At 42.9% G+C, this 26453-nt stretch overlaps 2 protein-coding genes across 2 annotated transcripts; one reads left to right on the top strand and one right to left on the bottom strand.

The window, feature by feature from the left end:
- Nucleotides 1-834: 834 nt before the first annotated feature.
- LOC308285205 (uncharacterized protein) lies at nt 835-15688 on the bottom strand. The gene is made up of 10 exons (XM_080725923.1): nt 15642-15688; nt 11075-12610; nt 9834-9948; nt 8342-8489; nt 7747-7794; nt 7150-7227; nt 5375-5512; nt 3972-4055; nt 3047-3097; nt 835-974 (listed from the first exon to the last, which is right to left on the bottom strand). Exons 2-10 carry the CDS (start codon nt 12555-12557, stop codon nt 861-863), a joined length of 2259 nt encoding a protein of 752 aa, XP_080582049.1. The 5' UTR covers nt 12558-12610; nt 15642-15688; the 3' UTR covers nt 835-860.
- A 1851-nt stretch (nt 15689-17539) lies between these two features.
- On the top strand, nt 17540-23650 carry ahsg2 (alpha-2-HS-glycoprotein 2). Its single transcript, XM_080726673.1, has 7 exons — nt 17540-17851; nt 18503-18613; nt 20455-20536; nt 20759-20913; nt 21065-21160; nt 21410-21481; nt 22879-23650. Exons 1-7 carry the CDS (start codon nt 17552-17554, stop codon nt 23416-23418), a joined length of 1356 nt encoding a protein of 451 aa, XP_080582799.1. The 5' UTR covers nt 17540-17551; the 3' UTR covers nt 23419-23650.
- Nucleotides 23651-26453: the final 2803 nt, after the last annotated feature.

The raw sequence follows: 26453 nt of genomic DNA, 5'->3' as shown, positions 1-26453 counted from the left end.
AAAAGCAGTAGTTGCTAACGTAACGTTGCTATTGATGTTTATACACTTATACACTAGGGTAAATTATTTAAATTGAATTAAGCATTTCTGAACGCACCCCCCGTTTCCCCCCAGTACGACCTTCATTCCGGTGACTACTGGTATTCTAACCAAGTACATTTACCTGAGTACTTAATAATATCGTAAATGTAACGTGTCAAAATAAAATAAAAACAAACTGAGGAAGAGGACGTTTTATCAAACGCATAAACTTTTAATATTAATAAACATTGAAATTAGGTGAGGCCACACAGCTCTAAAACAAACTGGTGTAATGAAAAACAACGTCACCTCACTACAGTCAGCCACACTAGAACATTGTGTTCTGCATAAATGTATTTGGCACACTGACACATGTACTCTGCAAGTAAATCGTGTCATGCCGCATTAATACATTTCACAGTTTCTGGATTTCAGATTCTCAATTTTCGAAGGGTTTCAGATAATAGGTCCTCAGAACCTAATTCGGGTCCTGGTCTGAACTTATCAGTGGCTATTTAAACAAAAACAAATATATCGTCGTTGTCGGGTGGAAACCTTGTATGTCCAAAACCGTTTGTTTGTATTTATGATTTAAAAAAAATGATTTAAACTAGTGAAAACAGCAAATCTACAAGCACACAACGCCTCGTGGTGCGAGGTGTTGTGTGCTTGTAGATCTGCTGTTTTCACTACTTTTGTGCGACGGCCTTGTATGATGAAGCAGGGCTTAATAGGGAACGTTTTGGACATACAAGGTTTCCCCCCCCGACGACAATGATATCACAAAACCTTTTCTTCATCTTTTAGTTTAAATCGGCCTCGGGTCTAAAACGAACAGGTTAATCTACTTGGATCTTACAGTCGCACAGCTCTTTGTAAATTCTCTGTCGCACCCGAGGTATGTGATTCTGGGAGAAGTCCAGAGGCTTTCCCAAGGCAAGGCACCTACAGTACTGAGAGAGAGAGAGAGAGAGAGAGAGAGAGAGAGAGAGAGAGAGAGAGAGAGAGAGAGAGAGTAAATTAAATTAAATTATGCATCATGAGTCAGTTTGTGGAATAACAGTGTAAAGGTGGTTGCACACTGCACTGCGTGTTTTCGTTGCGTTTTGGGACTCAGCGCAACAGCTGCGAAAATCGGAAAAAATCAACCCTGGTCCGAAAAAATAAATACGAAACGGGCGGCACTGTGCAAACGTGATTGACATAACGTGAGGTTGATTTTTTTATTCACGCAATCCGAAATTCACTCCGATATTCGGCCCGAAAAACGCAGCAGTGTGCAAAGACCTTTAGTCAATACAAGCAATATTCAGCAGACAAAGGGAGCAGATGAGGGGCATTAACAATTTAACAGATTAATAAAGACTAGTTTGTGGTTTACAGTCTGGTAAATCAAAAAATATCTATATTCAAAAACATAAAATAAGAAATATGGACTTAGAGACTGTTATTCGTCTCAGGTACTCAATTACAACTGCTGCTTCTTGTTTGAATGTCGGGGGCACCGATGTAAAAATGTGTCGTTCGTGAGCGAACAAATCACAAGAAAGAACGTGAACGAAATGACCAGTTTTGCCCACCGGAAGTGGCGTTTCCATAAACTTAATCGAATTAGGGAAGCGAATTATCATAAATACGCATTAAGACAAAGCGAATTTAGCATGTTTCCATTTGCGGGTGTCATTCGAATTAGCGACGTCGCAAGAGTTGATCGGGCTGATTTTTTTCAGACCGAACCTGAGCACTGCACCGTCTGCACGTCTGACTGCTGTCACTTGGTCGCTGTCTAGTAGTGGGAAGAAGGGATTATCAGTCGTCATCATCATGGCCCCAAATAACTTTTAAATATAATTGGCAACGAGTCTCTTACGAAATTGTCAAGAGTTCCTCTCAATACATAAAGCTACCGATTCACCGGGAAAACCGCAGTCACGTCGCTGCACAGTGGAAGTTTCAGCGTCCTCTGGAAGGTCAAGTGGCCGATCTGCAAGCTCACAACGCGGCGCGGAGACGTGGATGCGAGCTGCTGTGCCTGTGAGCTTGTAGATTGGGCACTTCAGGCACGCAACACCGTGGGATGAGGAAGGGTTCACTCGCCACCGATGGCTTGAGGTGAAAACGGGAGGAATTTTCACTCCGTGTGTAACAAACAACAGGTTTGTTTTGTGTGGGCTAACGCTATACCATGGACAAAGTGGCAGGGGAAATGGACCTAGAACGTCATACTTTATTCGAATGTATTGTCTGACCCGTTTCCATTCACTTTTGCGCATTTAGTTTATTCGATTAAGCCTCAAAATCCTCCTCCTCCAAGCGGATAATCTTTTTTGCGGATAATGAAAGTTTATTCGCATTTTGAAGTGTTTCCATAAAAACATTTTGCGACTAAGCTGTTAATGCGCAAAAAGTGGCTTTATGGAAACGCCACTAAAGTCACACCAAATACTGGGCCCTGGGTACAAGGATTCACTGTGGGCAGCCATGAATGTTAACTATTGAAAAATAGCAGATATACAAGCTCACAGCGCGGCACCAAGTGCCACACTGTGAGCTTGTACATCTGCTATTTTTGAAAATCGTGAAAATGTGTGCAAGAAACCTATGTTTCCATGTCAGTGGTGTTCAAACCTTTTCATGTGAAGGACCCCCAATGATATGTATTTGGCCACGGACCCCCATCTCAAAATATCTAGTTCCAGGGACCCCCCAGAAGCAACATTTTAGTTACAAATGTTCGCTTAAAAAATACATATATTCAAAGATTTGCACACATTTTCACGACTTTTCAAAAATAGCAGATCTACAAGCTCGCAGCGCGCACTGCACTCGGTGCCGCGCTGCGAGCTTGTAGATCTGCTATTTTTCAATAGCTAAAGTCCACCTTGGGCCCTAGTAACTCAGTCCCACTCCCCCCCCTTGTGACCACAGTGTCCACTACAGCAATGGTACAGAGCATTACTGAAGCCACACACAGACACAGCTAACTCTCATCTGTTCACATCACATCAGAGAAACACGGCCATACCTCCAAGACAAACACACCGCAGTCGTTCTCATTGGTCTGTTGTGGAATCCCCTGTAAAACAACAGAGAAAACAGGTATTATTATTATGCTCCTAAATTACCCTCCTCTGCAGCATGGGGCACATTCAGCAGAGCTCCACCAGGTGGTGCTCTAGGGCTGAGGGACATCGCCAATGACAAGCCCCTGTGCTGAGAAGGTGGAGCATAACACTTTTATAGGGGCTGCAATTATTGGTTATTTCCATAGCGATTATTGTATTCTTTTGTTTGTTTGTTTTTTATATCAACAAATCAATTACTGTATATTTCCAAAAAGTAGCCCGGGGGGAAATGGTGTTAGCCGGGGGTCTGACCCCATTTTTCATAACGCCATTCAAATAGACACAAATAAATGTGCAAATAGCCACCAGGTTCTTTTCAACAACTGGGGTCCTAATCGATTTTACCTATTAAACGCCCGGGCTACTATTTGGAAACATACTTAAGCTTTATTTTATACTTCGCAGAGTGACTGGTGTCATGCAGAAATAATGAAAATAGCTGATCTACAAGAGAGCTGGTATTTTCACAATTTTGCTTTTTTCTTTTTCATGTTTTTGAAGCTTTTCACCTAGACTAACATGCCCAAAGGATGGCTCAATTGTTAATCAATGATTTTATTAGATTAGAGAATATAGATGTTTACATGTGATTGGTGTCATGCAGAAATAATGAAAATAGCTGATCTACAAAACAGCTGGTATTTTCAAAATGTTGCTTTTTTTCATGTTTTTTAAGCTTTTCACCTAGACTAACATGCCCAAAGGAGAGCTCAATTGTTAAACAATGATTTTATTAGATTAGATAATATAGATTTTGACATGATAGATTAGTTTGATATAACTATACCCATTATGCAGAGTTGCAGACAAGGTGAAGCAACATACCTCCTTGACTGACATAGTCCAGTCTTTTTGCAACGTAGTTTTCCGTCTCTCCTTTGCCTCCATTCTCAGGTAGCTCATGACGTCCTAAAGGTAACAGTAAAGTGACAATTAAAATGTTTAATACCTACAAAAAGTAATCGACAAAACTATACTGTAAAAAAAAAAGCAACAAAAGAACATCAATATAAAAAAGGCAAACGTTGTGAAAATCGCTATCTACAAGCTCTGTAGATCTGCTATTTTCACAATATTTATCTGTGGAACCAAGACAAAGTAAAAGTAATTCCTCAACTCCTACAATTCCATAAGCACTTGGAATTAGCCCTATTCACGGCCCGCCCACTCAGCATCCCCCTGGTGCTGAAGTCACGTTTTGAAGGGTAAAACCCTGCTAAAAGCCCATAGAGTTAACACAGAAATCGCAAATTTAATGCAATTTCCGGATAGTAAAGTATAAAATACGGCTAGCATGATCAAGAACACAAGATAGTAAAAGGCACAAAGCATTATAATTTACTTTACCGTTCAAAATAATTATTTGTTGGCTTTAAGTCCAGCTATTTCTATTATAGTTTCCCCTTCTAAACTGACGTCAGCACCAGGAAGTTGCTGAGAAATTTGCTCAGTGGGCAGGGCGTGAATAGGGCTAATAACTAGAACTGCACTCTGTCGAGGTGCCAACTTGCTTCTTGAGCACAACCAGGCCATACATGGTCTACTTGTACGCCAGCAGAGCGCGCCATGAGGTGTGCTCACCACTGGCATCAACACTGGCGATGCCAATGACATCACCACTGGCATCACCAGGAACGCCAGTCCCTCATTGGCTGTTAATGATGACGTTGCCAGAAATGCTGGTCCCTGATTGGGCAAGGGGCTTAAACACGGGCAGACACTGACATACATACGCAGCCGAACACAGTACTTGAATGTTGAATGTCTTCAACATTTTCAGGCCAAGGACCCCTTAGTCGAGAGAGAGATGAAGCAGGGACCCCCACAACCCATAGATTCCATATAGTTTCATTGTTTGACAGCACAATCATCAGTGTATTTTGGGTTCATGTAAATTTGTGTTTCCAGATATTTAACCACTTGAACCGTCAATACTTAATAAACCTGACCTTTCACTCTGTACTTACTCTGCTCTTTTTCCCCTCTACACGAAACCTCTTTGCCGAAAATAAAGCTTGTAGATCTGCTATTTTTGGCTAAGGTTCTCCGAATATGGACGCTAGGGTTCAAGTGGTTAATATAGAAAAGGAGGAAAAAAAGCTTCTATCACACAAAGATTTGGAGGACCCCCTGTAGTAACTCTGAGCCCTAGGGGTCCCAGACCCCCTGTTGAAGACCCCTGCTCCATGCCATTAGAGCAAACGTCCATGCCATCATGTCATCCTTACCCGTGCCACCCTCTTGAACACGGTGCCCTGGGAGTCGTAGAGGTGCAGCCTCTTCTCCACGGTGTTGACGGCCACCAGGCACCAGTGGACGTCCAGGTGGACGGGGACCAGCAGCAGCTGTTTGGAGAACACATCCACCTGCAGGACCACAGAGAAACACCAGCGTTAAAAACCCATTCAGAACGGGTACAAATTAGTGTGTATCATTATTTTATGCTTTAACGATTGAAAAATAGCAGATCTACAAGCTCACAGCGCGGCACCGAGTGCCGCGCTGCGAGCTTGTAGATCTGCTATTTTTGAAAAATCTTGAAAATTAGAATTTTGACCCGATTCTATAAGTGTCTTTTGAATCCTTCTATGTTTTCTTTTGAAAAACCTATCTATGTCAGCAATCTGGCCAGCCATCGCCAAAGAAAAGGTCCTTTTCACTCAACTGGAGCTCAGTTAGTCTGTTCTTGAGAGACTACTATGTCAGTGGTTCTCAAACCTTTTCATGTGAAGGACCCCCAAAATTATATGTATTTGGCCACAGACACCCATCTCAAAATATTTAGTTCCAGGGACCCCCCAGAAGCAAAATTTGAGTTACAAACGTTCGCTTTGAAAATACATATATTCAAAGATTTGCACACATTTTCACGACTTTTTCAAAAATAGCAGATCTACGCTGTGAGCTTGTATATCTGCTATTTTTCACTGGTTAAAGCATTCAATAATTCTAGGCCTAAATAATGATGTTAAACTAAAACAGATCTACCATAGCCTGACACTCAGCCAGAATTTACATTTCGTTTCACTCCATTATTCGGTCTGAAAGCCCTTCCTACTGCAGCCGTTACTGGGATGGCCGCTGCCAAAGAGGCAGTCTTCTGTGTTCGGGCAGAAACCTCTTATCTTCATATTTAAATTTGTTGTCTTTTTTCGTAAATGAATGGCTTACTTGATCATACAACGCAATAAACGCTAGAAATTAGTCAAACTAAGCCCCACGACTACATTTCCCACAAACGCGGCTAGTAGGGACAGTGATTTCAGACCCGGAAGAGTCCCGGAAGTGTAGTTTCCGACTTTTAAGGCAGAATTCATTCAATGTTCTCCAGAAACAGGCTATATGAAATATGAATGAATATCATAAACGATTCAGAGCCACTCCCCCCTGACAGAAATGCCCGGATGATGTGTTTATTTTTGGAACACCGTTTCCCCTATGGGGATTTCAACACAAAAAATGTAAAATAAAAAATTCAAATAACAACGGGACCCAGGGGGATAGCGCCCTCTAGCGGCAGTGACATCAGAACTTCAATGGTCAGTGCAGTGGTAGGGGGTCCCGACTGGGGGTCCCGACTTGTGGATCGGGACACCTCATTATTTTGGCGGGGTCCCCAGATTAACTTAATGAGCAACAACCCATCATAAAGTTGAAGTGTATAGAGGATATCTATTCTGCACATTTCTAAAGTGACAATTTAAGGACTTTTTAATACCTCTAAAATGACAAATTAAACATTGGTCAAATTGTCAAATATTAAGAGGCAGAAATTGTTGTGAGGCGTTGCAAGCATGTAGATCTGCTAATTTCACAATAGAACCGTGTTATACAAAATATAATGCCTCAACTCTCGTCAGGGTGTGTGGGGGGGCAGTCCCCAGTTAAAATATGATTATTTTGGGGGGGGGGGGGGGAGGGGGGGGTTGCGGTCTGAAAAGGTTGAGAGCCACTGGTCTATTGTAAGCAGCGTTTGGACAGTTCATCATAGCGGTAAACAGACCTGTTTTGTCCACCTCCTGACTCCCTCGTAGCCTTTGTTGATGAGCTGTCGGTGGAAGAAGCTGTTGAAGAAATGGACCTAAGGAGTGGAAAAATTAAATTCTATTAGTTTGATTGAAGCAAAGAAATGAAAGGACATTGGTGTTTTTAACTGCCGTTCCTTTCCAGTCCAAACTATGAAGCACAAGGGTCCTATCTTGCCCCTTACGCTTAACTTTCTTGACTTTTTTTTTTACTATTTTGAAAAACATTTAGAAATAGTTCAAATATATAATTAATATAAATAATATTTTCGGCTCTAGGTGTGATAAAGCTACGTGGGTCAGACAAGATTTTGCAAACAATTCCTAGCGTTAGGATTAATCAATAAACAAATCAATAGGATAATTGGTAGTTGCAGCCCTAGTTCTCAACTTCAAGTAACTGAAGAACTAGAGTCTAGTTCTGCTTAGATGAATCCTATCTACCTGTCTAGTTACTAGACCGATAGGATTCATCTAAGCAGGATTGAATGTATGCTAAAACATTAATACAAATCATTTAAATGCTATTTGTCTCCTGTCTACTAACATATAATGTATGTAGCACTGAAAATTACCTTGTGACGGGAAGACTCCATAATCAGTTCTCCATACATGTTGATGACCTTGAAGAATGAGAACCACAATGAGTTACGAATCTCAAACCATGCAAAATCAGCTTCCACTTTGAGGCTTGTGTTCTGACTTGCAAGACAGTCCCCAAAAGATCAAGGACCCTTTCGGGTCCATTGGGTATCAATTGTACACTCTCAGAGTTACAGTACAGTCCTGTAAGGGTACATTTTTGGAACGTTGCAACATTGTTTTCTCACTCAAACCAAACCAACATAAAGATTAAGTGTATAGAGGGTATATGCACATTTCTAAAGTGACAATTTAAGGACTTTTTAATACCTCTAAAATGACAAATTAAACATTGGCCAAATTGTCAAACATTAGAGTCAGAAATTGTGAAAATGGCCATCCGTGAGCATGTAGATCGGCTGTTTTCACAATAGAACCGTGTTATACAAAATGTAATGCCTCAACTCTTAGTGCTCGTCAGGGTGGGGGATCCCCATTTGAAATATGATCATTTTGGGGGTCGCGGCCTGAAATGGTTGAGAACCACTGCACTAGAACAGTGGTTCCTAAAAGTACTAGAACACCCACCTGGTCATTGAGCCAGTTGTCATTCTCCAGTGAAGACAGATCTTCCAGTGTCAGCAGGTGTTTTTTGTAGACCACCTGGAAGTCAGGAACCGGTCTCCTCATGACATGAACTTGATACGCTGCTGCCACCATACAGACCCAGTTCTTCCTGTGGGGATATGAGAAAACCTTATTCTACTGCGTCCCCAAGGAGGCCCAATGTAGTGCAACAAACCGAATGAGTTAAGAGGGAGACCACTATACAGTGCAAAATAATTGTTTCAATGCCTTTAAAGTGAAATGAAGAAAGTTGCCAGCACTCAAAGGAATCTCCTTTTTACAAAAGTTTTATTTACCTCATACAGGCTCTAACACGAAACACGGACGCGTTTCGACCGTTCAGGTCTTCATCAGCGAAAAACTTTTGTAAAAAGGAGATTCCTTTGAGTGCTGGCAACTTTCTTCATTTCACATGTTCTTTCGAGCCGTGCACCGAAAAGACTGTATCTAAATTGGAGTGCTGCGGGCTTTCTTCTTTGTTGCAGGCGTCTCTCTACATGCCTTTAAAGTAAAAGTTTTTCTTTTAGTTTTTTCTTCCTATGGGGATGACAAAAACGTATTCTCCCAAAACAGACAGACAACCTCAAAACAATGTCATGCCGTACTTTTTATTTCTGTTTTATCTATTAGTTTGGTCATTAACCTGTTTGGTGCCAACCCCGAGTTTCCCGAGTTTGTATTGGTACCCCTACCCCCCTGTGCCAACCCTGAGTTTCCAGAGTTTGGGCGTTTTTTTTTCAAAAAAGTTTTTTGGACCTAAACATTTTTTATTAGGCATGATCGCGATCGCGAAATTGCATGTTTAACCCCCATACCAACCCCATCTTTCACACGTGGCAGCCATGTTTGTTTACATTTGAAGAAAACATAATGGCTGCTAGCTCATGAATGCCTGAACGGATTTCCAAGCGGATTTTTTTGTTTGAAAGTTGTGAACATCATGCACACGTGTGGTGCATGATTAGGCATGGGCGTGCATGATCCGTGCACTATGAATTACATGGAAGTCTATGGAAACCATGGCAACAAGGACTTCAAAAGATACTTAATTGATGGCAACATAAGTGTTAAGATTCACAGAATGAGGTCTGCACTGCCGAAAACATCACGAAAAAATGGCCATTTGTATATTCACTGTCCCATTGTCTTCACTATACAGGAAAAGAACAATCTGCTTTAAGTAGCATGTGAGGGGTCACACTAGGGGTTCTTCATGATTCTGAATCCATTGCAAGCATTTGTTTTGCATGAAAAACATTCATTGGGCTAAAAACGGCACCACAAAACTTTTTTGATGAGTCATCACTTTTCACAGTTTTGTGGGGACGGCCATGTTTTTAGAAAAGTCTGTTTATCTCAAATCTTTTCCCAGATGCATTTTTTGGTCAAAACAAGCTTTTTTTCTATGGACCCTAACTAAAGACCGGATGATCGGTTTTCCAACGTCAGTCACCTCAATTGACTTTCATTGGAGTCCATCCTAAACTTGCTCCTCAAGTGGCTCAGTGTGTCCGTCCTCTGCAGCGCAAAGAAACTCCCATACCTTCTGTAGAAGCCGTCAAGGAACTCTACAAAGAGAATGCAATACAGTAACAGTTTAACAGCAACAATGAAAGAGACAGCCATTGTCAAACTTTGCGAGCATATTTCTAACAATCCTCAAGGAACACCCAACCAATATACAGAATACCGTAGCTGTAGGGCAGAAACCTCCCATCGCCATGATTATTTTAACTTTTTGTGTTGTTTTGTCGTAAATGAATGGCCCACTTGATAATACTGCGGCGTCACACAAAAGTATCCAAAACAGCAGATCTACAAGCTCTAAAAGCGGCACGAAGCAACGAGTTTTGAGACTGTCGATCAGCTATTTTTTCCATTTCTGAATTTGAATCCTGAAAGGCAATAGTTTTGGACATATGAGGTTTCCACCCGACAGAGACGATATATTGTACTATACGTATATACCGGTATATTCTACCGGTGCTGCACAAGAAGAATAGCTTATCTACGAAGCTCAAGTTTGAGCTTGTAGATCAGTGCAACTAAGTATATAAATCCCTTAAAGGACAACTTTGTTTTTTTACAACAAGGGTTCATATTTTAGATTGTAATTAGAGAAAAGAAAACGTGAGTGTTAAAATGTTTTCATTTGCTTCATTCTATTGTCTTATCGCGTTTACCGTGCTAAAATGTGGGGCATGCGTACGTATGGGGGCATGCGTACAAGTGGCTAAATATGTCTTTTTAGACACAATAAAGCCAGCAGTTTCTTTATTGCTATTTACAGTAACACTTCTAGCCCCCATAAGTCACATCCAACCATGAAAGGTTGCATTGTATCTTGGGAATGGGCTTATTCTGTGTAAAATGACATATTTAGCCACTTGTACACATGCCCCCAACCACTGAAATAAGAATCTCTAAAACAATAGAAAGAAGTAAATTAAACCATTTTAACACTCATCTTTTGTATTATTTAATTACAATCTAAAATATGACCCCTTGTTGTAAAAAACTAAAGTTGTCCTTTAACAGTCATAATTTCATTTCAAGCTTTTTTTGTTATAATATGTCTACATTTTTAAACATTTCCCACGGACCATAATGGTCCATGGTCCTGGTTGAAAAACAGTGGAAACATGTGGAAAAGAATATCTTTCCATCGATCCATAAAATAGCTGGTATACCAACCATGTATTTCCTTTCTCAGCTCTTCAGTTCGACACTGGGCGGCTGGAGACGGCTCCTTCTTACGACGAGCCTTCTGACAGGGGACACTCGTCCCACCGGTATGAGTGTCTGTGTTGGGCTCCCGAAGTGTGAGCGAGACAGTACGCTGCACAGGACGGCGGCTTGCTTCTCCGTGCCTAATAATAATGTCTCTGTCCACACTGCAGACCTTCACGGTTTGGGAATCATTACATGATGACGGGGCAGTTGAGCCCGTACGTTTACACAACCGAACAGAGCTGCCTTTCCCATCAGCCTGTCCCGTCTTGTTTAGTCCACTTTGACCGGCAGCAGCGCTACGACTAATATCTGTGGTCGTTAAGGATTCTGCCCTGACCTCTGGTGTACTCGTCGCCGGGTCCAGGAGAGAGTTCTCTTTGACAGGTCGGTCATCAGCTAGGGCTACTGTTCTTTCTGACAACTCCCTTTGGTCCTGTGAGCAGTGCCTTTCAACTTCTCCGTTGCGTTTCTTACGACAAGCCTTTTTACAGGGGACACCCGTCCCACAGGTATGAGTGTCTGTGTTGGGCTCCTGAAGCGTGAGAGTGGCAGTACGCTGCTCAGGACGGCGGCTTGCTTCTCTGTGCCTTTCAGGTGACAACAACAGCTCCTTTGGTGCCTTTTCATTAACAGGCCTAATAATAATGTCTCGGTCCACACTGCGGACATGCAGGGTTTGGGAATCATTACATGATGACAGGACAGGTGAGCTCGTACTCTGTTCACAGAACTGGACAGAGCTGTCTTTCCCATCAGTCTGTCCCGTCTTGTTTAGTCCACTTTGTCCGGCAGCAGTGCTACTACGACTAACATCTGTGGTCGTTAAGGATTCTGCCCTGACCTCTGGTGTGCTCGTCGTCGGGTCCAGGAGAGAGTTCTCTTTCACCGGTCGGTCTTCAGCTAGGGCTACTGTTCTCTCTGACAACTCCCTTTGGTCCTGTGAGCAGTGCCTTTCAACTTCCTCGTTGCGTTTCCGTGGTCGTCTCCTGGCGTTGAGTCTGTTCAAGCGACTTTGGACCTTTCTTCGACCGCTGACGCTGGACCACCAGAGACGGCGGCATCTCACTTTCCGCCGGTTCCTCCACAACCAAAACCTGAGGTTGGTGCCGATGCGTCGTCTCTTGGGCGAGGGGTGGGAAACGCCCTTCAGAGAAGACTTCGACTTCTTTTTCCTCCTTTCGTTTACAAAGTATTTGCTTTTCTTTGGTGGCTGGGCGGTCGACGCACCATCATGGACATCTTGGCCATGGTTTAACGCTAAGGTTGGAGAGTCATCGTGTGTCAGCGAAGAGAAGTGTGGTTTATTGAGGCCTGCTTGACCTGCTACAAGGTTATTCTGAGCAGAATTTAAACGATTCCGTTTCTTTTTTGAACCGCGCTTTTTTGAACGCTTAAGTCTCAGCAGGACGTCAGGACAGCTTTTCGGATCCTCTCTGATTTCCATTGTTGAGTAGTTCTGCTTCGACTCAGCTGACGCACCACAGTCGCATATTACCTCTGTTTGAAAAGAACATAACTGTTAGGACTGTGTGAACCAGCGTTAGGCAACTTAACTACACACATTATTTAGCTTAACTACATTTCCCAGTAGCTTGTGATTAGTTTAATACTTCCAGGCAACTTGACCATGAAACCGTTGAAAATCGGTAAAAAAAACTAAGGGTATTTGTTAAATGTAGTATATCAAATAATTAAATATTAAACTATGTTTTTATATAGGATCAAAGGTTTTAAGGTCATGATTCACTGAGATCCTGGATGGCTTGGTTCTAGGCTTAACATAATTGTTATAAATATTTTTGTAAAAGTCTATGGGGAAAATGAATGAGGGATTTTTAGTGGCAACAGTAAACCACTTCCGCTGCGACGCTCGCTCAATTAGTTAAACTAAGTATTTGTCTTCACATTGTAGCTTGACATTGACAAAAGCTCAATCACCCCATTAATGATTAAATGACACAAAAGTCATAAAAGAGAAAACCTGCCCATGTTCATTTCCATCTATTCACAGCTTTTACACAGTTTCATTCAATCACTCAATTGCAACAGCACGTCCCCAGCCAAGGAGTTTACTAAGTAACTTGTATTGTAGCTGGCAACACATTTTGAAAGAGACTTTAGTGTAGCTCAGTTACTCTTTAAGAAGACTGAGGGATGGCTCAAAGTAGCTGACAGAGTACAGCATCTTGCAATGGGCCTGGTGTACAAGATACACTACACCTCCAAGATTCCCATGTACCTGACAAACTACTTCTTAAAGGTCAAGGATGTTCACGACCACAACACCAGAGGCAGCTCCACTAATCATCATCAACGTAGATTTAACACTAAACAAGGCTCTAACTCGTTCTCCTGCTACACCATCAACATGTGGAACGCCCTTCCTCAAGCCCTAAAGGAGAGCAAATCCCTAGCCTCCTTCAAAATTGGTATGAAAAGTCACCTTCAGACAGCTGCTACCCGTGACTTGTAAATAGACTAAGCCCCCATGCCCCCCCCCCTTTTTTTGTATTATTCTTTTTCTGCCTTTGTATTTTGATGTTATGCTTTTGAAACGGATATTATCCTAGATAAAGTACTATGTTCTATCCGTCTGTCTTTCAATGTTACTAGAAGCTGGGCCGCCCTTCGGGCGGCCCAGCGTCTAGTCGGCGACCTGGCCAACTCGGAACAATGTAAATAGGGAATGAATGCCCCGCCCTTTAATGCAAACCCCATTATACCTGTTTTCATAGGACCCGTTTTGACCATTTGTCTGCCTGTGTCCATTTATGCCCATATATGGAGATATCTGTCTGTCTGTCGGTGTCCATTTTATGTCCATATATGGAGATCACTGCAGTTATAGTTCTGGGTCCATTTTATGCCCATATATGCCCATATATGGAGATATCTGTATATCTGCGTCCATTTTATGCCCATATATGGAGATCTCTGTATCTGTCTGTCTGTGTCCCTTTTATGCCCGTATATGGAGATCTTTGTGATTCTGCATCCATTGTATGCCCATATATGCCATATATGGAGATATCTGTTTATCTGCGTCCATTTTATGCCCATATATGAGATTTCTGTCGCTTTTTCAAACAGATGGTCAAAACGGGTCCTATGACAACAGGTATAATGGGGTTTGCATTAAAGGGGGAACCGGCACTGTGTCTGCAACACAGTCGGAGGCACAGACAGATACAGAGATCTCCATAATGGGAATAAAGGGACACAGACAAACAGATGGAGGAGGAGACAAACTTAATGCAAACCCCATTATACCTGTTGTCATAGGACCCGTTTTGACCATCTGTTTGCCTGTGTCCATTTATGCCCATATATGGAGATATCTGTATCTGTCTGTCTGCGTCCACTTTATGCCCATATATGGAGATCTTTGACCATCTGTTTGCCTGTGTCCATTTATGCCCATATATGGAGATGGAGATCACTGCAGTTATAGTTCTGGGTCCATTTTATGCCCATATATGGAGATATCTGTCTATCTGCGTCCATTTTATGCCCATATATGGAGTATCTGTCTGTGCCTCCAACTGTGTTGCAGACACAGTGCCGGTTCCCCCTTTAATGCAAACCTCATTATACCTGTTGTCATAGGACCCGTTTTGAACATCTGTTTGCCTGTGTCCATTTATGCCCATATATGGAGATATCTGTATCTGTCTGTCTGCGTCCATTTTATGCCCATATATTATATGGAGATCACTTCATGTGGCGTACGTGATGTCAGAGCCTTTTATGAAGTGATGTCACAATGAGTCAGAGCTTTCGCCGATTTCCTCAGAAACAGCCTGATGTCAACAATCAACCCCGCATAAGGAGATTCCGAACGTTTCGCGCCGGTTTGGGAAAACCGCGCGTCGGGTCGGGTCGAGATCCGGCACTGCACTCCGTGCCGCGGCGGGGAACGCGCGTGCCGAATCTGAAGCCGGTGGGACGAACGGTTCTCGAGATACGCGGATTACAAACACACACACACACACACACACACGCAGAGACTTCTCGCATTTATAGATAGATATGAGATACTTAAAGTGTGGTTCCTGTGGAAATAAGCCTCGGCTTTCTAGGATCTCCTTTTAGTTGACCTTGTACCAGTGATTTGTACTGTCATGAAACTGTACTTTTTTCTATTGCAAACTTCTAATAAATTCTTCAATCAATCAATCAAAACTGAGTAGCTAAGCTACAGCGACATTTGGAAAGTAGCTCAAGGTTTTTATTTACTGCTCAGTGTTCAGATCCGGTCTAGAACCCGCCTACTGCATCCGCTCATTTGCAGCCTTGATCCATAAGCGTAAACCATATCCGCTCGAGACCGGATGTGTAACATGCAACGTGAACTGATCCCAGTCTGCACTAGCCTCTACACAGAGTAAGGTTTTCTAAACTCCAGGTGCAACCATGCAGGGCGTATCAACATGCTGTTTGAGGTGAGTGAATAAATAAACAGTCATTGTGAAACACACATGTTATTGAAGACCGTCACACGGATGTATTAAAGATATATAATTCCTACCACAACGTCCACAGCATTGACCAGCATGACGACCGAGGACAGCTGATGTGTTTACCTCTCTCCATGTGGCACAGTCGCGTATGTATTGCGTCACTGGCGTCACTACCAATCCGATTTCATCTGCGCGCGCGCGCGTGTGAGAGAGAGAGAGAGAGAGAGAGAGAGAGAGAGAGAGAGCGCGCGCGTGTGAGAGAGAGAGAGAGAGAGAGAGAGAGAGAGAGAGAGAGAGAGAGAGAGAGTGTGTGTGTGTGTGTGTGTGTGTGTGTGTGTGTGTGTGTGTGTGTGTGTGTGTGTGTGTGTGTGTGTGTGCGTGCGTGCGTGCGTGCGTGCGTGTGTGTGTGTGTGAGAGAGAGAGAGAGAGAGAGAGAGAGGAGAGAGTTTTGATTGATGACTTTATTAGAAGTTTGCATAGGAAAAGCTACAGTTTCATGACAGTACAGTTCACTGGTACAAGGTCAACTCATGAAAGCCGAGGCTTGTTTACATTGAGAGCATGTGTGTGCTTGTCTTTACAGAATTTAACATTGATTCTATGTAAGTTCAATCAAGTACATCAGCAATTTATAGCCAATTTGAATCATTTATTTGCAACATGATGAATTGTGCCTCCAATCAACTGCATTACCAGAACCAGAACTAAACAACCCATAGCTGGTTATTGGCCATTGTTTCCCCCAAAACATACACATTACTAGATGCACATAAACCAAAGATTATGCACAGATACAGTGCATAACATAACACCCTGGCTGGAGTTGATCAATCTGGAAGTTGTTGCCAAGATGTGGACGAGGAGGACATTCAGCCACAGACAGCCACAAAGCAAAAACATTTAAAAATGCTGGAATTTGAGTACCAATGCCCAAATGCATATAGGGCTGAAGTGGTTGCTTTATAACAATAATCAAAATCTACAAAGTAACTAGTCGTCACTAAAGTTTTCAAATAATTGTAGTGGAGTAAATGTATAATATTTGCAATTGCCTCCAAGATAGTAGTGGAGTAGAAGTAAAAGTACTGAAAATTGGAAATACTTGTGAATACTAGTGAAGTAGAAATACCACTGCCATTCATTGAGAGACTGTCACTGTTATACGTAAATCCATTCTGATCGGGGCTTTTATGATCTGCTCTCAACTTCTGATTCTAGGAACGATCCTGATGTGATATCTATTTCTCTGAAGACTTCCAGGGGATATGTCTGATGGTAAGACCTTAGAGTCATGGATGGGCCTCTGGTGATTCTTTCCTTTGACCGGCTGTTTTTCCTATGTTGGATTTCCTCCCTTTGTGTGTATTGTTTCGCCAATCCCCTATGCGGACTGCTTTTCCTTTGTGCCATGGATTGTGTCACAAAGGACAGATTGTTACCTGTGATTTTTTTTTCTTAAGTGAACCTGCTGTTGTGCTGCTACATTTTGCACATTGTTTAACCCATACTGTAGGTCAGTGTACTGTACTATGTAGGCCATCCCATGCGTTGCCACTCTTTTGCAACGTATGTAAAGCAGCAGTGCAAACTCAGTACCTGTTGCTTTTTATGCGTACATGTATACAGTATGTAGCCTGTAAAAATGTGAAAATATTTATATAATAATAATATTTTAGGACCAATCTTAGTTAAAACATAGACCATAATGGACTATGTTGTAAGGCCTCAGAGTCATGGCTTGGTCTCTTGATGGTTCTGCACCCTGACCTATACAGCAACCAAAGGGAACTCTAGTATTAATTGTCTGGATTGTGTGTCAAGGATTGTGATTTCTGACCAACGATGCACTGGTTCACTCCAGATTAGACTTTGTCAGCCTACATTTATTTTGGCTGCGATCCCAAGCCAGAGACCGCGAATGCACCACCCACACTTTGTGTTTACCTTGGCTCTGCTCTGTTTAAAGTACAAGAGATATATGGGTTGCATGGACTCCGTCTCACTTTGTAGTACCTGCACTTACTTGCCGCTTTGGTTCCCTCTGCTGCCTTGCATCTCCTTGGGTTCTAACATGACTCTCCTGGGCCTCACTGTGGTTCTGGGACTACTGGCGGGCACGCGGGCAGTGCCTCTGCTGCCCAGCGAGGTTCGCCCGGCATGTGACTCCCCAGAGGCCGAGGCTGCTGCTCTTGCTGCCCAAGACTACATCAACCACCAGCACAACCACGGCTACAAGTACGCCCTCAACAGAGTCGAAGACATCAAGATTCTTCAGCAGGTAAGCGTGCCGTTGTACAGGCGGCGCGGTTAGGGCCGCAGAGCGGTGGCTCTCAAACCGAATTGATCCTTATTTTGATCCCATTTAGTGCCAGGCATCTACAAGCTCAGAGCAGTGTGTCACAATGCTATGTTTTTAGTACTGCAGTTTTTGAATAGACAAAAATGTTTATAAGTGTTTAAACTCTTTACAGGAACCCCCTCAAGGACCTCTGTCCCACTTTGATTACCAGTGCTGTATAGAGTAAGACCGGGTTACATGACTGAATCACATGAATATGGGACCACTCTAAATGTGATTATGCACACAGTAAAGAAGAAAATCATGCACACTGTCAAGAGAATAAGTTACAAAAATCTTTATTAACAAAATACTATTTTGGTCTTTAGTCTGTTTTTAGACAGTGTGTAGGATCATTCTCAATGTGCATTTGGACTTTAATCTTGTCCTGTATGCACCTGGCGGCAACGTTTCAGGTGTACATCTGCCTTTTCTTCAATTATGTATAGGCTCTAGTGAAATCTGTGTGTGTAGTGAATTTGCAGCATGAAAAAGGTTGAGTGAAATGCCATACTATAGTCTCACTGCCTCTCCTGTCCTGATGATAGTTTTCACGTAACGCAAAGCTCCTCTGTCCTCTCTTCTCCTCAGCCTGGAGCAGATGACCTCTACATCATGGAGGTGGACTTGCTGGAGACCAACTGCCATGTCCAGGACCCCACGGCACTGGCCAACTGCACCGTCAGACCCAAGATCTTAACGGTGAGTCCACCTGCACCGTCAGACCCAAGATCTTAACGGTGAGTCCACCTGCACCGTCAGACCCAAGATCTTAACGGTGAGTCCACCTGCACCGTCAGACCCAAGATCTTAACGGTGAGTCCACCTGCACCGTCAGACCTTGAGTCAAACTGCACCGTCAGGCCTAAGGTCCTAACGGTGTGTCCAACTGCACCGTCAGACCCAAAGACTTAACGGCGAGTCCGAGCAGGGACGTGCAGAGAATGTTAGAGAGGCAGGGGCTGAAATTTCTAAAAGGGCCTTTTGGTGAAAATATCCAAAATAGCAGACCTCCAAGCTGACCTTGGCTATTTTCGGTGCTTGATACCACACTGAACTAAGCATAATCAAGTCAATACTGGAGATGTGGCGTAACGGCATGGATTTTTACACAGAGAGGGCAATTCTTTCAACATAAGATAGCTGCATTCAAGTTCAGGAGAGTTTGGACAAGGCGATTCTCTTGAATGCTGCCTTCAGGTATGGCAGGGAAAGAGGGGCATTTGCGTTTCTTTCACCATAGTAAAAACTGCATTCATGGTCTGGAGAGGGCTCTTTTTACAGACGGATAAAAGGGCAGGGGCTCAAGCCCCCTTTGATGTCTGTGTGTGCACGTGCCTGAGTCCGAGTACCTTTGGCTCACTGCAGCCCATGAGCTTCAGCCACTGAACCAAAATGAAAGAATCAGAATCATCTTTATGTAGAGAAACTGAGGATATGTAAAGGTAAGAGGAGAGACTTAAAGGAATAGTTCACCACCAAAATGTATTTTTTTCCTATCGATTACTCACCCATGGAGACTTGATTTTTATATAGATTATATTCTCTCTCTCTCTCTCTCTCTCTCTATATATATATATATATATATATATATATATATATGGTCGCATTCCTAAGACACAAATGCATTTGCATCTCCATCCGGAATCAACGGGGGTACATTTATTATAATAAAATTATTGTCTTAGGGACGCAACAAAAACAAAAGAAATGTGATTGAACTCAAGTGTCCATGGGGTGAGTAATCGATAGAAAAAATGATTTGAATTCCTTCAAGAATAAGATAAACATGAAGGGCTCTATTATGATCCAGGTCTTATGCCTTAACTTCTTTGCCTTTTTTTTTTTACTATATAGACATATATTTTTTAATATTTCAAATAGCTGATCTGCAAGCTCACAACGTGCAGATGTAGATCAGCATTTGAAGTATTTAAAAATGTTTTTCAAAATATATATAAAAAAGGCAAAGAAGTTAAGGCATAAGGCATAAGACCTGGATCATAATAGAGCCTGAAATGTCTAGACATGGAGACCAGCACTAGACATACTGTAGGCACATGGTGTGACTGAGTTGAAATATAGACCTCTAGACCAACTGCACATATAAACAGGGCTGCTACCTTTAAACACATTTTAAATCAGAGTTTTCTTTTGTACTACTACTTAAAATCCAGGAAAATGCAGCTTTTTGTCTCAAAGTGACTGCAAAAGATTGATGCTATTTGTTCCAAAAAGCTTTATACCCTGTATGTAAACATGTATATAATGACAAAATGTGACATACAGTAGCTCTGACAATGCTGTACCCCCTCCAACTGGATGTTCCCCCCCTTTCAACAGTTTTTAAAATATTTTGACACTTGCTTTGGCAATGCAAACGTATGTTTTCTCATGCCAATAAAGCTCATTTGAATTTAATTGAATTGAGTTGAAATACACATACAGTATATAACATAGATATAATACAAGTATAACAATCCAAGAGGAGAATGGTACACATTAATCAGTTCTGCGTGTATTAATTTGTTGTGTCTTTCCAGTCAGTTGAAGGAGACTGTGATGTGATTCTGAAAAACACGGCTGGCGTAATGTCTGTACAGGCATTCAAGTGCAAAACAGAAGGTATTTACACACACACACACACACACACACACACACACACACACACACACACACACACACACACACACACACACACACACACTGTATATTTCTCAATTTCTACTTTAGGCCTACTTATTTTGACTTTTGTCCTTCACATACTGTACATAGTAAAACACACACATGCACAACCCCGCGTGCACTCACGTGCGCTTATGCCTCCCCTGCCCTGGTGACATGCAGAGTCTACAGAGGATCTTTGCCTGGGCTGCGCTGCGCTGCTTCCCTTGAATGACACCGTCGGCCTGGACTTTGTCGGAGCCTCTCTGGTCACCTTAAACAACAACACAGTCGGCGCGACGTTTGCTGTGGCGGAGGTTGGGAGGATGTCGTCACAGGTAGGCCTAAGCCTGTCCATAAACAGACCTATTTGGATGATAGAATATAAAATAAAAAGGTTATTTGAAATTGTATTCTTCTTCTAATGTCCTTACTTCAATAGGAATGGATCTGTTGGTATTACAAAGGTGTTTCAACTCTATGTTACAGGTAGTGAGTGGTGGACCCATGTATGCAGCAGAGTTTCTCATTGTAGAGGCCAACTGCACTGGTGATGACTGTGTCCCCAGCCATGATGCAATGGCAGTAAGTACACATGGTTTATGTATCTTGAATAAAAAAAGTTCTTGAAGAGGATGAAATGTTTTTGCTAAAGAATAACAGAGGAAAACATTCAGATATAATTTGCTGAAATCCTTTAGGTTTGAATATTGTACAAATTGACAGCCCTACAGAACCAGCTCACAAAATACCAATGGTTTTCATCAATATAGTGATAAAAGATGTAAGTGATCAAAGGTAAAGAGGATGACTTTTCCTTCCTTTCTCCATCAGCAACGTGGCTTTTGTAGCGCAAAAGGTCTGAACGCTGGACACGCAGTGAACTGCAAGATGTTCCCCACTCTGGTAAGATTAGCCTGACACTACCTGATACAATGACAATAGCCTATCTGCAAGACACGTTGCAATGTCAGTGGTTCTAAAAATTGGGTCCGGGGCCCCCCAGGGCATCTTGGAGGAGTTCCAGGGGGTCCACAGCAGAATTAGAAATTCATTTAATTACTCGAACCCTGGTTTATACTTAGAATATTAACACATTTGGGTGTCCTTGACATGAAAATGTTTTTAGAACCACTAGCGATGCAACAATAAATTAAGCATAGGCCTAGGCTATTTTTGAGAATCTTCACCCATTGCCTAATGACATGCCAAAAATAGGAAATGCTGGGGAAAAGAATTGTCCTTTCCCCATTTTCAGTTTGAAAGAACAGTCAGCAACTCTTTTGCAATGTAATTTGAATGTAAAAACAGAGTGATTTGCTAATGAACGACTTTCATTACAGTGACCACCAAACATTTATGGGCTAACACCTGTCGGTTGGCCCCTGACTCCCTGTCCATTGGCTACATCCAGTAATTCAATCAAAGCGCACACCCATCACCAAACCTAGTGACACATTAATAGAAACTAGCACAAAATATGATCAACATCTACAATATCATGAGCTCAAATATATGAGAAGGTAGGCCTAAGTATATTGCATACATGAATATAGACTAGCGACAATAGCATTATTTACAAAAGCATCAGACCATATATAAATCATATTATTGTATACCAGAGTGTCTCAGAGCCTCTGCCTGAAACCCTAAAGCTTAATTTCCCCCCCGGCCAAGGGGGATTCCTAGCCTGGGATCACAACACGTCATGTTGTAGTCCTCAAAGGACTACAATTTGCCGGAACTATCAAACCGGATTCAGTTTTAACCCAAAATGATTCCCCAAAGACATACTTTTAGGGCCTACCTAATAAACTCCTTGATGTGGAGCAGTTTTGCTTTTGAAAGATTCGTTTGGTATATGCATCTTTTAGTCCAACTCGTAGCAACTGGCAAGACAACGCAAGGCTACTCGGGCATTTTAAAAGGGATTGGGGAAACAAACGGGGGGAACCAAATCAAAGCGACGCCGCTTCTTCTAGTGGTTTCCGCACTTTAGGCGGAAACCAAACAGCCTGTAGTGAACGAACACCAGGCTTTCCCCCAGAAAGCCTGGTAGGCGAGGTTAGGGGATTCCCATTTAAGCGAGTGGATAAGATGTCTGGCTTTAGTGTGCCACTGTCCCGCAGTAGACCTGGATTTGAATCCCAGGTGTTGCATTTACAATCCGGGAATATGACGATAAGCTCACAACACGTCACGGATGAGACGCGTTGTGAGTTTATAGATCTGATATTTTTGACACAGATGTATGCTCAATTTATACTTTGGTCTCTTTTCACAATTGCTTCCTCGCTCTGCAGATTCCCGTCATGGACGCCAACAACACCGTTGCCCACGTCCCTCCGGCGGCCCCGGCCTTCCCCGCCCACACGGCCACCCTGACGGCCAAGCACGGCCTGCGGCACCACAAGCTCACCGCCCTGCACAACCCGGCCCAGACCCTCCTCCTGTCCGTGTCCGGGGAGTCACCCGAGTCCCTTGAGGTGGTGCCCGTGGCCCCAGCCGTGAATGTGGTCCCGGCGGTGCCCCTGGCCCCAGCGGTGCCTGTGGCCCCGGCTGCCGACCCCGCTGCAGCCGCGGTCGACCTCGCTCCGGCTGCGGTCGACCTTGCTCCGGCTGCGGCGGACCCCGGGGCCGCAGCGGAGCCTGCTCCTGCAGATGACTCGACAGCCAGTGCCTCTATCAGCAAAAGCCTCGAGGCCCCTGCCGTGATGGTGAAGAGAGAGGCACACGATGATGAAGAGCTAGCCGACGCGGCTTTGGACGTCCCTGCTGCTATGCCGGCGGTACCCATTAATCTAGTGCCACTGTGCCCCGGGAGGATTAGATACTTCGATTAGAACCAGAGTTCAGGCCCTTCAAGAGGCAACACAACTACAGACTGTGTTAAGTGTGTTTGCAGGAGTGTAATCCCTGCTATAGATAAATAGGTGCCTGCCTGACTGCTAGGCACAGGTGTGCCATTCTCTTCCGTTGGTGCTATACAATAAAATCAGCAAATAATGCACAGCAATGTTGTGTATTGCTTCAAAACGGTTTGAAATGTATGACTAATAAAGATAGTACAAACCACACTGCTGTTCATGCATGCTCATGAGTCCACCACTTATAAGCCCTATATACTTCTATTAACGAAAATAGCCAAGTTTGTACATCTGCCATTTTTTTTTAGAAACTTCTGAAAATGCTTGATAATGTAAACCTGTCTTCAACCATCATGGCATTCCCAAAACAGACACGCCAGGTTGAAAGTGATTAAAGCCAAATGTACAGTATTAGGGTATAGGCCTTGGTGTGGTATTAAGGTGCATTGTAAAACAAAATGTGACCACTTCACCGAGTTTCAACCCATCTTCATAAAATTGTTCCTCACTAATGCTTTATTTTAATTAAAAAAAAAAAAAATCTACCAAACCCAATGAAGCCTTGAATTTGTGGCAATTTCTTTTTTTTCTTTTTTTTGCATTCCTAAGCCAATAATTTGATGCGAGCCTCCTATCGACCGATGACCCGGTCAAATAATTTGCTCAGGATTGCGACAAAAACTAAAACAAATCTCCAAGAATTCAAAGCTCCATGGTAATTTTTTTCTGGTTGCACCACTCCTTTAACAAAAAAAGAAAGTGATTCATTGGATTCTTTGGGCCGATTCATACTCCGGGGAGTCAACATCTCGGTGGCACCGAACAGCCAAATTATTGATGGTAACCGCCCTCCCCAAACCCTCTGAATTATGTCATATTGTAGTTTGGACAGAGCCGAACCTAAATAAATTGGTCCCTAAAAGTGGAGTGTGAATCGGCCCTTAGGCTTCATAAAAATAACCGTTTTCTTTTTTCACCCCGTTCAGGTTAATGTATTTTTTACAGGTTACATGAGGCCTCATGTCTTTGCAAAGCATAGCTTCTGTGTACCAGTGTTGAATCATTCATGCCATCTTTTAAGGTCAATTGCAAAACACATGCAGGGGCATTTGCCAAAGATTGGACTAGGCCATCCTTGTGGACAGTTCCAAAAACATCAAGTTCATTCGGTTCGTTCAGTTCATGCAGGGTCAATGCAAGGTACTGGGCAGAATAATTGTTTGCCTATGAACCTTCAAGCATGTTTGTAGCTAAAATGGCATTTTTACTGAGATCCCAAATCATTTACACAGCATGAAGATGACTGTGGATTCAGTTTTAAATCCAGATTGGAATTAATTTTAAGTTTCCAAATATACAGCAGCCTTTTCCCCCTCAGCTGAAGTAATTTAATGCAATAGCATTGCATTTCTAGGTATAATGAAACCTTTTGAAACTCAAAAAGACTGACAGTTTCTGATTTGGGTAAATAGCACCATGAGCCAACTTATTTACATTAAGAGGCCAATGTTCATGGACCACTAGCTCTGAAGTTCATGTATCCAGGGTAAACACTTAAGGACAGTGTACTGTACCTTTGTTACAATTCTCTCCGGGAAAAAATAAATACAAGTGCAAGACTAGGTAAATAAAATAAGACATTGGTACTGGCTCCTCAACTAGCCAATCATGATGCATTGCATGAAAAGACTGAAGCAAAGGGACTCAAGTTCACATACAGTAAAATGTTTGCGTTTACACACTGGAGATGATTAAGTTTAAGTATGGATTTGGTTCGGTCAAATCAGCTCAGTGGCCATGTGGTTAGAGTGACTGAGACTGGGAGGTTGGGTTCGATTCCCAGCGGTGTCATACCAAATACTGTAAATACTGTAATGGGACCCATGCAGTGCCTCCCTGCTTGGCACTCAGCATCAAGAGTTGGACTGGACTAAGTCACTTGCGACATACTAGCGCCATGTCCAGGGGGTTGTACTTGTACATCAAGCTGCCTCACGCTACAGAAACAGGAGATAAGCTCCTGCTCTATGGGCCTCATGGCTCGGCAAGGCTTACTTGGTGTGGTCCGGGTAAGGATCTAGGTCTAGGAGGGTAGTTGTAACATTGCATGACCTCAAACCTCCAGATTCAAAGCTTGTAGAGTTAGAATAGGGGTTCATGAACCATGATCAAAACATTAGCTTTGAAGAAATTTGGTCACACCACATCAAAGAGGACGTCTGAGAGGACGTTTGTGTTCAAACTATTTTTTTGCTCCAAACCCCACCCGGTCCACCATAAACAATCAAATGTTAAACGGCATTAATGCACCCAACGAAAGAAAACACAATACAGGTTGTTCATTTACTACGATTTATTCCCCATAAAAAGATAGCGACCGCCTCTCCTTTGGATGAACGCCTCAATGTCTGCTTTCTTTCTGACCTGCAAAAGACAAGAAATGGGCTTATATTACACCTTAACCTGTTACTCAGAAGGTTTTGTTCACAACAGAAATTCAAAACATACCCTTTGGTGGTGAGCTTCAGAGTCTTGTGTTTGAGATGGCTGACCAGAGTCCTGTGCTGGAGCACTTGGGCTCCAGCCCGATTGTGTACTGGGCTTCTGGTCATCCTTAGATGACTCTGGCAGTTCAGGTTTTAAAGATCTATGGGAGGGACTGAAAGATGATTTTTGGGGCAATGCGGGTGAATTAGGGGACGTCGTCGGGTGATTACCACCTGGTGGGCCATGGTCAAGCAATACATAGTCATTTGGCTGAGAATTTGAATCCACTGTATGTTCATGTTTTGAAGATTTTCTATATCTTTTCATAGGTTTTTGAGTTTCTGAAGAGTCACTATTTTCGCTGGTTGGCAACCCACTATCTGAGGGCTGCAGATTCTCCCACCATCGTGCAGGATGAGGCCCATATAACCACTGCGGATATTGGGAACCACCAGGCCAAACATAAGGTTGACCTGGCGGTTCAGGCTCCGACGTAAGCTTGACGGGATAACTGGCAGGTAGCG

The sequence above is a fragment of the Nannobrachium achirus genome, assembly GCF_963921795.1.
Source record: "Nannobrachium achirus genome assembly, chromosome: 5".
In the NCBI taxonomy this organism is placed as follows: Eukaryota; Metazoa; Chordata; class Actinopteri; order Myctophiformes; family Myctophidae; genus Nannobrachium; species Nannobrachium achirus.
The sequence above is the reverse complement of the archived record's forward strand: the minus strand, read 5'-3'. Positions and strand labels throughout refer to the sequence as shown.